Source organism: Pseudorca crassidens, chromosome 5 (assembly GCF_039906515.1).
Source record: "Pseudorca crassidens isolate mPseCra1 chromosome 5, mPseCra1.hap1, whole genome shotgun sequence".
Classification (NCBI taxonomy): domain Eukaryota; kingdom Metazoa; phylum Chordata; class Mammalia; order Artiodactyla; family Delphinidae; genus Pseudorca; species Pseudorca crassidens.
The window spans coordinates 94,252,658-94,271,245 of NC_090300.1; the positions used below are offsets into that span (position 1 = coordinate 94,252,658).

The following is an 18,588-nucleotide window of genomic DNA, read 5'->3' on the forward strand; positions in this document are numbered from 1 at the left end:
GTACAGTTTTGTCATATACTTGAGACACAGCAGAGAGGTAGTGAAAAAGAAGACTTAACCCTCGTTGGTCCATCTGTGGTGACTAGTTTCTCACTTCAGTGCCTGATGTCTCCTTTCCCCTGGTTCCTTCCTACACGTCTTCTGCAGAGTGAATCCTTTCGGCTCACGTTTAGGCCTCAGCCTGATGTGGTGGATCCCTTTAAGGAGGATGGACCTGTCAGAGCTTGGCGAGGCCGCGGCCTATCTCAGAAGAAGTGAGGCTGAGCTGCTTCTGCTCCAGGCCACGGCCTTCGATGGCCAGACTTGTGGCGCCTGCTGGCTTCACTTTATTTTACTGCTTCCAGGCGGCAACTGTCTGAACAGTGGAGAGAAGCCATCAGTTCTGGAGCCTAACTTATTTGCTTGGGGTGCAATCTGTCTCCATGAACCACTGAGCAGTTGAGGAGCTCAGGGTGTGGAGGGTAAAGATGGAAGTTTGCAAGGAAGATCAGGAGGCCTGGGAGGCAACCCAGGCCCAAGCCCTGCTTACTGGGCCCTACAAGAGGTTTTCTTTTCAAGGAGCACCCCGGTATGGCCCCAGATAAAGTCTTTCTCAGAAGCCTCTTCATGTGGGTAAATAGCAGAGGAGAGCGAGGGGGCTGAGACTGCAGGGGGGTTGGTGCACTGTTAGGAAGAATGAAGGAAAAGGCTCCAGGAAGGTGGGAGAAACAGAAGTTGTCCTGGGCCCTCTTCAGGATTTGCTGATGCTGGAACTTTGCCCCCTGGCTGTCTCCTAGGTCAGGAGGGTCACTCAGCCAACACTAAACAGAAGATAATTGGGGGATTTTCTCACCCTGCTGAGTAATTTCTTAGCAGTTATAGGCAAGGACAAAGGTTAATGAGGATTTACCCGTAAGATAAAGGCTGAGTACTACATTAAAATCTCTAAATAAATGTTACATTTCCCCCCTCTTTCTTTACTTGTCTGGGCTGCATGGCCATCTTCTGAATTTTGGTTAATTGGAGACTTACAGTCAGTTTCACAGTGTGATCCAGCATCAAGCCACCTATATATCTCAATTCCAAAAAGTATTCAACAGCACAGCATAAACCCCGACTGAGAGTTGTTCCAGTACTCCGAATTAGTCAACATTAGACTTTAATATGACCAATTATAATTCAAGCCAGTTAGGTAGCACATTCTATTTCCATCATAGACCAGTCCTAGATCAGTTCCCAGTTTCCAGTCATTGGATGTCATTACTGTGATTGGATTTTAGAGTAGCTAATTATAATCCGTCAAATCAAATACAATAACAGAACTATCCCTGAGGTCAGAACTGGTCATGCAGAAGCTTATCACAAATAGTTAGATAATGAGGGACAAGATCCTAGTGGTACCAGAGAGAAAATCAAAATGCCAAAGCATTCGAGATAATTGGATGATACATTTAGTAGAGTCAGCACTGTAAACAATTCCTTAAACTATAACAATCCACATAATTTCTTTTTTTTTTGGTCAAACAATCCTTCCTCATAGAAATGCACTGACAGCACAAAGAGGAGAGTCAGCAGAAGTTTTTCATCCCCCTGGGCTAGTAGACAATGGAGTCTGCTTTTTGGAACTCAGGCCAAATGGAAGCTGTGTGATAAGAGTATTTGGCAAGTAGTTTTGGGTTCAAATTCCCTGTTCTTGATGCTTTCTGGCTAATTAGAGCACATCACTTTACCTTCCTGAGCCTCAGTTTCCTTATCTTTCAAATGGGAACATATGCTTTCTCTGCCTACCTTCCTTCATGAGGATCAAAGAAGACAATAAATGTGAAAAATAAACACAATGCATTACTATGCTACCTAGAAAACTAGAATTGCTGGGTGTCAGGGAGGAAGTGTGCTTTCAGAAATAGAAACAAAACACCATTTCAAGGCAAATGTAAGTGATTTTTATAGAACAAGTAAACCATCTAGTTAAAATAACTACAAAACTGGATACAATATTCCTTCAATTTTGATTAATATCATAGAAAAAAAGACTTGAAAAAAATGCTTCAGATAGATAACAGTGGTTATCTCTGAGTTGTTCCATTATGGGAGATTATTTTAAAATGTTTTTCTTCACACATTTCTCTACTTGTAAAGCTTTTTTGCAATAAACACATGTTACCTTTATTTTGGAAAATATATTTAGTCATCTAAAACTATGAAATCATAGAGATGAACCTCCTGAGCTTGCAGATGAGAAAACTAAGGCCCAAAGAGTTGAGGCATTGCCTTGTATCTTGTTACTAGCAAAGCCAGGCCTAAAATCCAGGTGGCCTGAATCAAAGCCATTGCTGTCTATGTTTCCATCCTTGCAATTATTCATGAGAATTCAAGGAATTAAAAGTTGACTGAGTTTATTTACTTCATCTTCAGAACGATCCTTCTCTGGGACTCGGTCTCAAGTAGGTAAGTGCTTCCAAAAATTCTTCTCTCCCACTGCTTCCAGAGGTGATAAAAGAAAGAGCTAATCATGAGGCAGGTGATGAACATAATTTCTGAGAGAAAAACTGGAGGTAAAAAAGCTCAGCATATAATATAGAGGAAGAATGCTTTAGTGGAAAAGCTCTGATTTAGGAGGTAAATGATCTAATTTCTAGTGTCATTATTCTAATGACTGTCACTAATTAGCTATGTGACTGTGGACAAGTCTGTTAATCTCTCTTCCCAGGTTCTTTTTCTAAAAAAAATAAAAATGACAAAAGGGAAATCTGTGCCAGGTGGTACCCATGTTTCTTTCAAGTAATAACACTTGGTTTAAAATGCAGTACCTTAAGCACACACAATGTATGCAAATGGGCGCTTTTCAAAAACAAGCTTGTTTTCATAGACATAACACAAAGCCAAATTAGCTTTTGCAAAAAAACCCCAAAATGATCAATACAATTAAAACCAGTATTTAAAATGCAAACAACAAGTAGAAGCAAATGCAAAATCAATCAGATAGGAATACAAAAATCCTCTTGCCCAGCAGTTTGAGTGGTGAATTGGTTGTAACCAGGGAAAGGGAAAGAGAGCACAGTGTAGGTGGTGATGGCAGGAAAGTAGTGAGCAGTGAAATTCTTTTCAGAGACAAGTGTGATGGAAGAGGGGTGCGTGCTGCCCTGCTTCACCTCCTTCTTCCACACTCAGTCCTCAAGTCCTATCGTCCACCTCTGGGGAGAGCGTCTGGCGAGGCTGCCCATCCTGCAGCAGTGAGGCTTGCTAGCTTTTGTGATTCATGTGTTGGGGAGGTGGGATGGAGTTGGCACTACCTACCAGTGCTGTGGCTGCAGTAGGGTCTCCCCTGTGCATCCCACAGCCCTAGGCACAGGTTTTCCCTCTTCCAGCCAAATGCTCTCCTTGCCCCCTCCCCCCATCTACCTGAGGAGCTGTGAACGGGGATTTCTGTGAGCTTCTGGTAAGACTCACTTTCCTTTAAGAGACTCTTTCTTATTCATCTTCCCTAGAGATCTGCCTCAGGTGGGAGAGGAGTTGAGAAGCATCCCAGGAGGCCAAGAGAAGCTGCCTCAGACGTTCAGAAGAATTCTGCCTCGTGTCACCCAAAGCCTTTTATTGGTTCATTGCTTTGTAGAGGGCTGCTTTGCTAAGGCGTGAGACATGGGGTTGAGGAGGCAGGGGGAGAGAAAAACAATATATGGGGAAAAATAATATGACTCAGTTATGCTCTATGACAGCAATCATCCATATTCTTTCTCCTCAATTCTCCCCCCTCCAAGTCTACCGTATAATTCTCTTAGCAGGCTTTCATTCCAAAATTAAAAATAAGGTCTAAAGAAACCCTGACGGACAGACATGGCCACTAACCTAAATTTTCACTTAGCTGTAACCAGACCTTTCTGAGGGAAGTTTTTTGGAGGGAGCTGGGAAGGGTGAGAGCACCAGGCCAACCACCAAGCACCTGGGGCTGTGAGTGGGAGGTAAGTGTGGGGATTGGGAGAGGTGGGTAAGGCTTTGCAGGTAACCGTCTGGTAGCAAAATGTTCCCAATCTCCACTTGCTGAAACGCTTCTTGCTCCTAAACAGTCCTTATGTAGGTTTATCTTCAGGGTGAGCGTTCATGATCTTATCTAACTTTGCAACTTCCTATATTGGTGATGCCAGGTCAACAAGCAGACTTAGCAGAAATGAGACCATGTCCATCAGTATGAAAGTGTCCAATGTACGTTTCCTACAGGGACTGTAGTTAAATATCCATTTTTTTCCCCTCTGTAGGGAAGAAGAAATGCTGGATTCATGATGTGAAGAATGCTTATGTTGAGGCTGAGATTAAAGGGGGTGGAGATGATGACAGAATAATTGTTGAGACAACAGATGGAAAGGTAAAGAAATCTTTATTTCAGCCCATTGGTGACTAAGTTCTCTATTTAATTTAATAATTAGGTGTGTCCTTTCTCCAATTGTTTTGTTAAAAACCTGGGGTAGGAGATGCCACTGATACACTTTAGAAAACTCATTAATCTTTAAGAAGCTCCTCCACTTAACTATCAAAGATGTAATGACGGACATTGAAGAATCAGAGTAAACCGGCTGCCAGTGGTAAAGCTCATTGACTCTAGAATGCACAACTTTTTCCACTTCTTCTATCGTATTTCAAGTTCTTTTTTTTTTGCGGTATGCGGGTCTCTCACTGTTGTGACCTCTCTCGTTGCGGAGCACAGGCTCCGGACGCGCAGGCTCAGCGGCCATGGTTCACGGGCCCAGCCTCTCCGCGGCATGTGGGATCTTCCCGGACTGGGGCAGGAACCCGTGTGCCCTGCATCGGCAGGCGGACTGTCAACTACTGCGCCACCAGGGAAGCCCTCAAGTTCTTTTTTAAAGGTGCATCTTGGAGTAAATAATGACCTTAGGAACTGTGAAGCAAGCTATGTTTGTAGGATCAGGAAAGAGTGGGATAATCTGAATAAAAATAGAACAGTGTCAGAGGAACCAAGAAATGGGAGAATGGTCAGTAATGTCAAACGCTAGAGAAAGAGATTTAGGGCTTGGAGAGAGCCTTGAACTTCAGAATTAGGAGGTCACCTATGACCTTTGAAAGAGAAGCTTAGGTCCAGTGTTGGGGCATAAGTTAGACTGTGAGAGGTCATAGAGAGAATGTGTAGTGAGACTGTAACAGTCCCCAACCCCTTCTGCCTGTCACCAAGGTATTCAGAGCAACAGGGCAATATTGTACAGACAGCCTACTCTCAGAACCTTTGCCTTGCATCACTGACCTCACGTGCCTGCCAGCTCCATGGCAGAGAATTGGGCCCTATTTCTGCCCTGACTTGGATGAACACTCCATTATAGATTTTACAGATCATTTCCTGCCCATATGCAATTCACCAATCTCCTTCCAATTCTGCCCTTCCTGACTCCATAACAAGCCACATCCTAAAACAAACAGGTACGATCATTATCAAGAAAGTTTGTCTTTTTCATGCCCTTATCTTTGTATTTAGACAATTTATGATCTAAAGCATTGCCATCTGAATTGTAAAATTCTGGAGGCCACTCAAAAACTACCACTTATGATGTCCTAATATGCCTTCTGATGGTGTCTGTACATTTAAAAAATCACAAGTTAGGTAGATTTTTATATAACTAATTAATGGAATTAAGGGCAGAACTTGGTCCTTATCAATAGGAATATACATATTTAGGCAAGGGAAAAATTCAGAATGTCTTAAATAAGGAAACTAAGGGATTCAATTATTTTCTTCCAGTCTGTGTGTTGTCTTTTCACTTTCTTGATTGTGTCCAGTTCAATTTTATTAGGCCTCCAGATGAGAAGTTTGTTCTTCTGAGCACATTTTTTAAAACTGCTGTCTTTTTAACAGTATTTATGATGATCTGTGAATATAATGTGGTTACAACGATGAAAGAAATCATAGGAAGAAGAACATGAAAGCAACAAGTTAATGATATAGAAAGAGGAGTCTAAAGGTGGGTGGCTTTGTTCTGCTTGACCTTTCACCATCTAATGGAGGTCCCATTCCCCCCAGCCCCACTCTGGGGCCAGCGTCTCCCTGGCTCCAGGTTTCCTCCTCCTGATGTTAGAAGTGACTACACTTCCAATCACCTTTGGTCTTTGTAACATTAACAAAGGCAATAAAGCCAGTGGGTGGAGAGTAATACTTAAAGTTGGTAACGAAAGGAGAGAAAAATAGAATCAGAGCCTAGGGGAGGTTAGATCAGGCTAGATCATGAGCAATATAATGTGTGTTCTCTCAGGGGCAATCTCAGTCTGAGGAGCCACAGGATCAGGGCACTGCAATTTAGAAAATTTTGATTCAACAAAACCACTTTTTTTTTTTTTTTTTTCGGTACGCGGGCCTCTCACTGCTGTGGCCTCTCCCACTGCGGAGCACAGGCTCCGGACGCGGAGGCTCAGCGGCCATGGCTCACAGGCGCAGCCGCTCCGCGGCATGTGGGATCTTCCCGGACCGGGGCACGAACCCGTGTCCCCTGCATTGGCAGGCGGACTCTCAACCACTGCGCCACCAGGGAAGCCCAACAAAACCACTTTTAAAAAACTTCATCTTCGGGCAAGGAGAGAACATGAGTCGGAGGAATTCTTGGGAAAAACAGGTTGGTTTAACTTCCTCTGGCTCCGTCCTCTAATGAGGCACCTTTTTCTTAACTCCTTGAAAATTCTTCCCAATGCATGGCAATAATGAATGAGCATAGAAGAAATAGGGGAATATATCTTACATTTTTCTCCTCTCTGCAGAGTCTGAGTGTCAAGGAGGACGAAATCCAGCAGATGAATCCCCCAGAGTTTGAAATGATTGAAGACGTGGCAATGCTGACTCACCTCAATGAAGCATCTGTGCTGCATGCCCTGAAGAGGCGCTATAACCATTGGATGATCTATGTACGTGTATATGCTTCACTACTGAAACAGAATGCTGGCATCACATTGGCGATGTCCCAGCCCTCTTTTGGGTGAAAAAGATATTGAATTTAAGCATACTCATATGAGAATAATCCTTGAGAAATGCCCACTAGGAAGGGACATTATCTTAGCGTTTCCCCAGTTTTATTTGGTCAGTATTCATATCCCTTCCCACAGGTTTTCATCCTAAAGTAAAGGCATGAGGCTCGGAGCATGATAGACCCGTGTCCAAATGCCACCTCTGTTTCTCACTAGTAGTTTTCTGCTCGAAGTCACCTTATCTGTAAAGTGGGATAATAATGTCTGTCTCTCCATGGTAGCTTGGAGGATAAATAAAAGAATGTAAAGCATGTAGTTCAGTGCCTGTTACCTAGTTAGTGCTCAATAAATGGAATAATTTTGTTTCATCATCATTAAGTAGGTGATGATTGGTTGCTCAGCTTCTTTAATTCACTCAGAATCTATTCAGCAGGAGCTGCACTGAGCAGATGAGGCAAAGATGATGGCATTTGGGACCCATTGCTATAGCAGCCTTGCCATGCAGCCAGCTTGCTCCTGGGCACTCTGTTTTACAGTGTGACTGTCTTTGTTTCCCTAAGATGCTATAACAAAATTACCGCAAACAGGGTGGCTTAAAACAATAGAAACGTATTCTGTCACAGTTCTAGAGGCCGGAGTCCAAGATCAAATAAGCTCAGCAGTCACACTCCCTCTGGAACCTCTAGGGGAGAATCATTCCTTACCTGTGCCGGTTTCCAGTAGCTTTTGGCATATTCCCTGTGGCCGTGTCACTCCAATCTTTGCCTCCATCTCCACATCACCTTCTCCTCTGTGTGTCTCTTATACGGTGATTAGCTGTTGGATTTAAGGCCCATCCAGATATCATCCTGAGGTCCTTACCTTAATTACACGTGCAAAGATTCTTTTTCCAAATAAGATGCCATTCACAGGTTCTCGAGATTAAGACGTGTACATATCTTTTGGGGAGCCACAGTCCAGCCACCACAGTTTGAGTGACCCACATGAGCTATTACCCCAGTGCCTTAAGCATCAGGTTCCTAATCTTGCTGAGGCACAGATTCCCTTTGGGCCTCAAATGCCTGAGAGCGGGTTACCAAAATCAACAAGGCTTCTGTCAGCGTCCTCCTTGTCTTCCAAAGTTGTGTGTGTGTGTGTGTGTGTGTGTGTGTGCGCGCGCGTGTGTGTGTGTCAGACAAGTTAGTGGTTGACAGATCTCCGAGGGGAGAGGTAATCCCAGGCCCCCTTGTTACTCTAACCTGGTTCTGTCTCTTCCTATCAGAAGTCCCTACTGTGCAAGAATCCAAAAGCTCTCTTTCTTTTAGTTCCTTTATAAGTAAATATTCGAGCAAATGTTACCTGACATTGAAAGAGCTGACAAATCTGGAAGTATGCCTAACCTGTTTTTGGAAATCTTTTCTGATCTTCTGTCAGATATATTCGGGTCTCTCCTGTGTGAGCCTCAAAAGTGGCTTCCAGTAACACAGAGCAGTGGCAGCCATCTACAAAGGGAAGAGGCGATCAGAGGCTCCCCCTCACATCTTCGCTGTGGCCAATAATGCCTTTCAAGATATGCTTCACAGTAAGTGGCTGCCCTACAAAATGAAGGGTAAAAATATCTGATCTCCTTTTTCTCCGTGTCACTAAGAGGCAGGTAGGCATTGTGAGCGGAGCATGGCCTTTATAGTTGCCTAATCACTTGAAGCCTCCACTTCCTTCTGGATAAAACGTGAGCAAAATAGGGCCTACCTCCTAGGGTTATGGGGACGATTAGCTCGCATATCAAATTAAGTGAGATAATGCCTTGAAAGTGCTCAGCCCAGTGTCTGGCCCAGAGTGAGCCCCCTGTAGATGTCAGCTTTTATTACAAAAAGTACCTGCTAGAATGTCTGGCACAAAGAGGTTATTCTGTAGCTATTATTACACCAGGCTTAATAAAAGTCTTAAAATAGCGATATGTCAACCATTCGTCATTTACCGTTTGTATTTGGAGCAAGGAGAGAGTGATAGAATTTGTATGATCTTATGGCTGGCCTACATAGAGTCAAGAGAAAATCTATTTTACTTTGTACCATTGAAATGGTATTTTTTCTAACTGTATACAGAGCAAATCCTTCTTGTGTCTGACTTCAAACTGTAACCAAGGAAATTTTGAATAAGTTCGTGCCAATACATGGCAGCTCTGAGAGAAGAATGATCTGACATTTTCCTTTCTTTTGTAGATCGAAAGAATCAGTCTGTACTCTTCACGTGAAGTGTTTGCCTTGCTTTTTCTTTTTGGCTAGCAGTGAGCGTTTCAATCGAAGCAGACACCTACATTTCACTGGCTATGAAACATAAATTCACTGCCTTTGAATTGTTGTTCTTTAGGTACCGAATACATTCTAGGCAAGAGTAAGATAGGAAATTGTCATAACACTTTAGTCAGTGATTAGCCAAATATGGTGCCAGCTAGGCTGCCTCACATTTTAGAAGATCCTTTGGAACCTGCGGTGCACATGCTGGTCTTAATCATTTTCTTGATGAAGAGAGCTCCCTGTCCAAATAATCATTTTCAAAGTTCTCTGGTCTGGCTAACTGGGCGGAAAGACTGAAAGTCCAGTGGGTATGACCACAGAATAGATAACTTGCTGTTGTGAGCAACCAGAATGGGGCAGGCCAAGGTACATTAAGTAGTGGGAACTAAAAGATGGTGAGGCTTAGAGGGACAAGAAAAGGGAGTGAAGAAGAAGGATGGAAAGGATTTCACTGATACCATATTGTATGTTAATTTTGATAGGCAGAGCATTGGCTGGCCAGGTGAACTGTCAGCCTGGTGGTTGAGGGGAGAGGCTGGAACTCTAGAAGCAGTCAAATGCTCAAATTCTTGCTCTTTCTATGCAGTGAGGATGCTGCCACGTGTGTTGGGCTGTCCATTGACTTCAGCCATCCCCAGAAAAATAATAGGTCTCAGAATCTTAGAGCTAGAAGGGTGGTTAAAGTTTAGCCCTTTGCAGAGGATAGACTATTTTCTGGAGTTTCAGGCAGATAAAGGCAGGCCTTGATCCTATGATGCTTTGGGTGAGAGGCTATAAATTCACCGTTGTGTTCTCTCCACATTACAAAGTTAGCTGATTATCAAAGGTAAAAGGGAAATCTAAAGCTCAACTTCCTGGTAGAATGTTTGGTAGGTTGTCTTCCGAGGGACCTGGCCATGTGATGGTAGCCTTCATATGTGACAATCTCTTGAATAGTTGGTGGTGAGGAGACCTATCTCTAATTAGCAAAGATACTCTACAGCTTTTTGTTAACAGGACCATGAGGAACAGGCTTCTTATTTTTATAAAGTCTTTGATCTTTCCCTACTCTAGATTTTTGCTCATGATGTTTTTCCAGCCTGAGATGTCCTTTTCCTTCTCCCAAACAACTAAATGTCTGCATCTCCTTCAAGTTCCCTCTTAAGTTCCACTTTTCTATAAAACTTTCCCTCTTGCCTTAGTTTATATGGTTCAAATTATTTACCTTTCATTGCATTTATAATCTCAACCAGTTAGCTGTGTCATTGAACTGTGTCATATTATCCAGTACTTTGCCACCATAGCAACCACGGGTGAATCCGAAGAAAAGCCAGTAAGTGTTTATAAATCTTGGCAGAAAAGGTGGGTGGCCCTATCTGCTAATCATGGAGGCTCTGCCCCGATCACTTATGGGGAGAAAGGAGGAAACCGCACCACAGAACAATTAAAAAATTATAGAAAAGTCATCTTCCCCATTTTTCCTTTGCCTCTTGGGAGGATCGTCAAGTACTCTGAACCAATAATCCGAAAACATTAAATTACATAATTTGTTTCAGATCTGCTTCAAGGGGCATTTACTGGCCTGATCTTTGTTGCTTGGACCCTCTGAGAATTAGCTACTTAAGATCCAAACCACCTTCCCCCAAAACTAGGTTTACCAATGTTTTGAATGGCCACTTTTGATATTTCTTAATATTGAAATATCTTCTTTGTGGTATTTCTTTAGCTGCTGTGAGCTGTCAGAATCCCTCAAATACGTACCAATAGAAAGAACTCTGCTTCCTTTACCACTAACTTCTGGACCAAATCCCAAATGCCCAATGGATGTACACTCAACTGCAATCACATTCTACGTTCTGAAAACTTTACCTTCTCTCTTTCTCTAATTATTTTAATCCTTGGTAATTTTTGCTTTAGCTTACTTTGTTTAGCTCCATTAACAGGTTGATGGTAATAATCTGAGGATACCTAGACCATGAGAGTTGGTATGTAAAATAAGATTAGATAATGCTGAGCAAAACTCAAAATCAATGAGTTACTGAGCTGTTGGAGCCTCTCATCTATGTCTGGCATTGCTGCTTTGCTTTTTCCGTATGATCCTAGATGTTTCCTGCTGTATTTGCAAGATAAGAAGTGTATCAAAATAGCAATCTAGTCCAATTTCCACACCATGGAAAGTTTCTTTTCCGACCACCACATTCCTGAATTTGATCGATTTCTCTAGGTATCACTGGATTCTATTATTCACTAGATATTACTTCATTTGTGTGTACATTTTAGGTTGTTTTGTGTGCATTTGTTTGTTTGGTCTAACCATTGAGCCCTATGGTAATACATAACACAATACATAATACATAAAAGTTCTGTGAAAAAGTTTGCTTATATAGCCCTTTTATTTCTTTAAAGGACAGTAGACCCATAATACATAGAAGGAATATAGTATTTGTAAATCTATAAATTCTTAAATACCACATACTATAAAATGCCCCCCATAAAATGTATCTTTGAGGCTGACTGGAAAAAAACAAAGCTATGTTGCAGTTTAGGTGCTAAGTGGTCATTAGGACTCTCTCAGTGTAGGTGACCTGCTTTGGCCCATCAGCCTGAGCCAATATGATTCAAATTCAAGACCAATAATACCATTTCAAGTCACTGCTTGGTATGAACCTCTAGGTTACTTAGGAATAATAGCAAGCAAAAATGTAATTTAATAATGCCGCATCTGCTGTATTATTATTATTTTTTGTTTGTTTTGTTTTTGTTTTGTTTTGTTTTGTTTTTTTGTGGTACGTGGGCCTCTCACTGTTGTGGCCTCTCCCGTTGCGGAGCACAGGCTCCGGACGCACAGGCTCAGCAGCCATGGCTCACGGGCCTAGCCGCTCCGCGGTATGTGGGATCTTCCCGGACCGGGGCACGAACCCGTGTCCCCTGCATCGACAGGTGGACTCTCAAACACTGCGCCACCAGGGAAGCCCTGCTGTATTATTTTTGGATAAATTTCCAGGTGTGAGAATTGAATGGGAAGAGAGGCAGATTAGCAATGAGGGGGAATATATGGAATGAAGTTTGGAAATAGGCTATGGTATTTGTTGTTGTTGTTTACTTTGGTAAAATACCAGTTTTCTTTTCCTACTCAGGCCAATGTCAACCAAAAGAGAAGCATTGCAAGTAAATGAACTCCCACATATAGTCATGGGGCATCATATATTGTCAATCTTTCATCCATCTTTTTTTTTTTTTGCTGTACGCGGGCCTCTCACTGCTATGGCCTCTCCCGTTGCGGAGCACAGGCTCCAGACACACAGGCTCAGCGGCCATGGCTCATGGGTCCAGCCGCTCCGTGGCATGTGGGATCTTCCCGGACCGGGGCATGAACCCGTGTCCCCTGCATCGGTAGGCGGACTCTCAACCACTGTGCCACCAGGGAAGCCCTCATCCATCTATTTTTGAGTTACCATTCCAAAATAACCTTTCATCACCAAATTTGGAAGTAGTTTTTGGCTACTGGTTACCAAAACAAGAATGAGGTTTGACCTGGGTATGGAGGACTTGCCATATTACAGAATTCTGGGAAAAGTTTCATCAGCTGTATTTCTCTTACCTGTATCCCAGGGAACTCTACAAAATCAAATCAAATGAGTGAATCCTGTCTTGGAAGCATTTGGAAATGCCAAAACCCTGAGAAATGACAACTCCTCTCGCTTTGTAAGTAACATGATTGAGCAATATATCAGAGTCTTTAGTGTTTAGCAAATGGTAAAACTCATGCCTGAGCACACAGATCCAAAAAAATTTTTAGAACATCAAAGAAGGTTATTGATTAATGTTCATAATATTGTTAGATTCCTCAAGGAAGTCCGCCAGCTTCATCATTAAGACAATTAAAAATACATAGAAATATGTGCTTGAGAAGTTTCTGCGGTTTGGTCAATTTCAGGAAGAAAATATTTATCTTAATAGTGTCAAATTCCTTTATACTCCCAGTAGGGAAGCTCATTCAGCAAATTCTAATAATGTTTTATATTTTAGTACATTTTACAGATCTGTAAATACTTTCTCCTTCATAATTTCCTATACTCCTTGTAATAAGTCATTTTAGGAAGCACTTCCAAATTCACTTACTACAATTATTGTTTCTACTCTTGCCTATGGCCCCCCTGCCCCTGCATATTTTTCACTGAGGATTTTTTGGAGGGGCACGGGGAGAAAGCACTTTTTAAAGTAGCTTTTGATAACTAGCAGTCCCATGATAGAAGAAGGATTTGGATTTCAAACTCAAGCTTCACTAATCCGTTTTATGCCAAGAATGAGTGGCAGGGAGCCACGATATAATTTACAAGGACATTTGCAGAAGGCTTCCTGTTTGACTCTAGGCGTAATTACATAACAGCCTCCTGCTGATTTGGCTGGTTTCCCTCCAAAGCCTTAGAGCTGCCCTGACTACACTTATATCTGCTTGCTATGTCCGGCTGCATAGTGGGTACTAATACTGGGCAATAAAACAACTGCTAGATTGGGGATTTGTTAGAATGTGGAGGGAGTTTCCGCTTAAATATGAAAGAAAGAAAGCTGAAAAGAAAAAAACCGAGAGTGCAAAAGGAAAGATGGAAGAGAGGGAGGGAAAAAAGGAAGATAAAGGAAAGGGAAGAGAGTAAAAGAAAAGGAAGAAAGAAAAGAACAGTAAGTAGAAAGAAACGTAAATAAGGAAAGAAAGCAACTGAAAAAGAACAAGAAAAAAGTTGGAAGGATAGAAGGGAATAAAGAAGTAGAAAAGCAAAGTAAACAAAATGGATGAATGGAAAGAAGGAAGGAAAGAAGGGAGAAGGAAAGAAGGTTCAGAAAATCAAGAAATGCAGGTTAAATTCTTTCGATTAATACTCTGTATGTATACTATGCACAAAGAATGTCACCTGCCATATCAGTAAAAAAGGATGTTGCAGCCATCAAGCCATCAGCCACTGTAGTCGCCCCCTACCCCACCACTGTGCACCCTGAGGGGATTCAGGTTGGAGAAAAGCAAGATATTGGCCCTAGATAGTTAAGGTGCATATCAAAGGGGCAATTTCAATGAGCCAGACTCTTGCATCTTCCCATACATCGAAAAGCACTAAACTCATTAACTTGAGATGTCTGATTTTCTTTAATTAGCAGTAATCTTTTGATGTTCTGACTACCTGGTTTCTGTTGCAAAAACTCCTATATATCCAGAGACCTCCCTTACCTCTGCGGAGCAGTCCCTCAGAGCTACCTGAGAGGCTGTCTTCTGGGCTTAAGTCCTCAGAATGTCCGCCGAATAAGCATAATTCTCAACTTTTAGGTTGTGCATTTTTTTCAGTTGACAATACACATATTTATATGTAAATGTACGTATGCATAGAGGTACACATATGTGTATGTATGTGTGTATATATATACATGTGTATGTTTGTGTGTGTGACCCCCAGTAGCCTGCTTTTTTTTTTTTTTTTTTTTCAGTACGCAGGCCTCTCACTGTTGTGGCCTCTCCCGTTGCGGAGCACAGGCTCCAGACGCGCAGGCTCAACGGCCATGGCTCACGGGCCCAGCCGCTCCGCGGCATGTGGGATCTTCCCGGACCGGGGCACGAACCCGTGTCCCCTGCATTGGCAGGCAGACTCTCAACCACTGTGCCACCAGGGAAGCCCTCCATTTTTTAACTTAATGGCTTAATCACCTTGTATTGGCCACTCTCCTTCTCTTGCCTGGCTGCAGTCCTGGTCTGATTCCTTCCTTGCATGGGTATACGTCTACCAGTCTGCCTTCCCCTCTGTACTAACATCCTCGTCCTGCGGGCTCTAACCCCCTGGACTGCCTCCTTGGCTGCGTCTTGATGCACCTGGGCTCTGTCACTTCTGGGCAGACTCTCTGCCCCACTAGATCCTATCTTATGGCTTTTCATTGACAGGCCTGCCTCAGTCTCCATTTTCTGCCCCCTTTTCTCTTACTTGCTACACTCCTGCACAACTGCCTTTTCTTTTGATTTCAAAACACACCAAATGTTCCTACATTAGAGCTGTTACATTAGCTGCTTACACCTAGAATCTAGAAGAGCCATGAACACACCTACTTTTCTAATGTGGTATCTCCAGTGCCTAGCAGGTTTTCTGGATCATAGCAGATGCTCAACGAATGTCTGTTTAATAAATGGAATAATACGCCAAGCAGATATTATTTTTCTCACTTTTAGATAAGAACACTGAGGCCCAGAGAGATTCTATAATGCACGCAAGAATGAACAGCCAAGGAGGAGGGGATAAATTAGGAGTTTGGGGTTAATATATACGCATAACTATATATAAAATAGATAATGAATGGGGACCTACTGTATAGCACAGGGGACTATACTCAGTGTCTTGTAGTGAGCTGTAATGGAAAAGAATCTGAAAAAGAATACACACACACACACACACACACACACACACACACACACATATGTATGTATAACTGAATCACTTTGCTGTATACCTGAACTAGTACATTTTAAATCAACTGCACTTCAATAAAAAAAATAATAAGAAGAAGAGAAACAGAAGACACAGCCAGCAATGAGCAGGTCTGAGGCTAGACTCCAGGACCACTGCTCGTCCTGATGACACTCCAGCTGCCTCTCGACATTAATTGGTGCCATCACAGACCCGTGTTGCATTTTTTTAACTTTGGGGCAAGTAGTCACTTTGGGAGTGATGTGTGTAATGAAGCCATTGCAACTGCTTGGAATGTTTCAATAGGAGACTGTGTTCTGTGTCCACCCAGGGCCAGTTCATCGGGATGCACTTTTGTGCCAGAGGCAAGCTGTCATCTGCAGACATCGACATCTGTAAGTAGCCATAGCACTGTCTAATTACTTTTCTTCTACACCTACGTTTGAATCTTTACTCATGTCTCATCATGCAGATTTGCTTGAAAAATCCCGGGTTGTTTTCCAGCAGCCTGGAGAGAGGAACTACCATATATTCTATCAAATTCTGTCTGGGAAAAAAGAACTTCATGGTAAGTGTATTATTCTGGAGCTGAAGTTCATTCTAAAACAAGAGACAATAGTCAGATTACTGGAACTGGAAAAGTGCTGTTTAATGTCTCCTAGCCTCTTTAGGACTCAGTTTGTTCATCCTAAAACTTAAGAAATTGAACCAGTTATAGAACCAGTGTTCTGTAATTTTACATGGGTAGAGAGTAAATGGTAACACTTTGTTTCAATTTGGTAGTATTTGGAGGTGGGTAGGATGCCCAGCAGAGGTAAATGAATGTGTGTGTATGCATGTCTGCACACATGCTTGTGCGTGTGTGTGTGTGGGTGTGGGTGTGTGTAAAAAGCACTAGAAAATTTTAAAGACTTAAATGATTAAAACCACTAATCATTTAAGTGGGTGCTATAGACAAGAGGCCAGAGGTGGGAGACATCACCATAGTGTTTAGTGGTTAATGGGAGTTTTGTAAAGAAAGGAGGACTTGGGTTGGGATATGGAGAATGGGAAGGGGATGTAACCAGAGTAATGTGTGGAGGGTATTTCCGGTAAGAGGAACAGTGTACACAATGTCAGGAAAAGGTAAGGCAAGATCAGGGAACAGAGAGACCAGATGAACTGGAGGAAAGGATTTTCATAGAGGAATAGTAGAGATTTTATTCTGATGGGGTCTGAACTCAGGAAGTTGGGAGGGTGTTGTGTGCATGTGTGTGTGTGAGTGTGTGTATGTGTATGTGTTCCTGTGTTTTGTGGGGCGGGATGGGGTAATAGGAGGTCGTGATTTGTTGAGGGCAGTGGCAGTTAGGCTGGTGTGATGGGCAGGATAGACTGGAGGCAGAAATACTGAGGGAAGTGATTGCAATAGTCCCAGGATGAGATGACAAGACAATTGTCTAAGGCACTGTCTGTGGGAATAGAGGGCAAGGGGATGGACTCATGGAAGAATAGAAAAGTCTAGGCAATGATAAAATGTAGAAATGAGGGAAAGTGTTGAGTCAAAAATACTCCCAGGTTTGGTAATTTGACTGGGATAAAAGAAGTGCCATGAACAGAAATGGAAAAGCAACTTGTAGGGTAAGAGAACGAATTTCCTGTATTCACTCAACAAATATTTATTGTGGGGCTGCTGTGTATACACTGCTTTTTAAGCATGGAGGGTAGAGAAGTAAACAAGACCCACAGGTCCCTGCCCCCCTGAGCTTACATTCTAGTATGGAAGACGGTAACAAACAAGTAAACAAAGAAACATATAATTCCAGAGAATGGTAGGTCTATAGAGAAAAATAAAGTGGGTGAGGAGATGCAGTGAAATGGGGTTTGGATGATGTTATTTTATTTTATTTTTTTAACATCTTTATTGGAGTATAATTGCTTTACAATGGTGTGTTAGTTTCTGCTTTATAACAAAGTGAATCAGCTATACATATACATATGTTCCCATATCTCTTCCCTCTTGCGTCTCCCTCCCTCCCACCCCACTAGGTGGTCACAAAGCACCGAGCTGATCTCCCTGTGCTATGCGGCTGCTTCCGACTAGCTATCTATTTTACATTTGGTAGTATATATATGTTCATGCCACTCTCTCACTTCGTCCCAGCTTCCCCTTCCCCTTCCCCGTATCCTCAAGTCCATTCTCTATGTCTGAATCTTTATTCCTGTCCTGCCCCTAGGTTCTTTAGAACCATTTAAAATTTTTTTTTAGATTTCATATATATGTGTTAGCATACGGTATTTGTTTTTCTCTTTCTGACTTACTTCACTCTGTATAACAGACTCTAAGTCCACCCACCTCACTACAAATAACTCAATTTCATTTCTTTTTGTGGCTGAGTAATATTCCATTGCATATATGTGCCACATCTTCTTTATCCATTCATCTGTCAATAGACACTTAGGTTGCTTCCATATCCTGGCTATTGTAAATAGAGATGCAGTGAACATTGTCGTACATGACTCTTTTTGAATTATGGATTTCTCAGAGTATATGCCCAGTAGTGGGATTGCTGGGTCATATGGTAGTTCTATTTTTAGTTTTATAAGGAACCTCCACACTGTTCTCCATAGTGACTGTATCAATTTACATTCCCACCAACAGTGCAAGAGGATTCCCTTTTCTCCACACCCTCTCCAGCATTTACTGTTTGTAGATGTTTTGATGATGGCCATTCTGACTGGTGTGAGGTGATACCTCATTGTGGTTTTGATTTGCATTTCTCTAATGATTAGTGATGTTGACCATTCTTTCATATGTTTGCTGGCAATCTGTATGTCTTCTTTGGAGAAATATCTATTTAGGTCTTCTGCCCATTTTTATATTGGGTTGTTTGTTTTTTTGATATTGAGCTGCATGAGCTGCTTGTAAATTTTGGAGATTAATCCTTTGTCAGTTGCTTCATTTGCAAATATCTTCTCCCATT

At 42.2% G+C, this 18,588-nt stretch overlaps 1 protein-coding gene across 1 annotated transcript in view; it reads left to right on the top strand.

The window, feature by feature from the left end:
- Positions 1–208: 208 nt before the first annotated feature.
- The window catches only part of MYH15 (myosin heavy chain 15), a 168,509-nt gene continuing 150,129 nt past the window's right edge, over positions 209–18,588 (top strand). Inside the window, 5 exon segments of the mRNA XM_067737164.1 lie at positions 209–407; positions 4,233–4,339; positions 6,730–6,873; positions 15,960–16,023; positions 16,101–16,196. Coding sequence (XP_067593265.1) covers positions 209–407; positions 4,233–4,339; positions 6,730–6,873; positions 15,960–16,023; positions 16,101–16,196 — 610 coding nt within the window.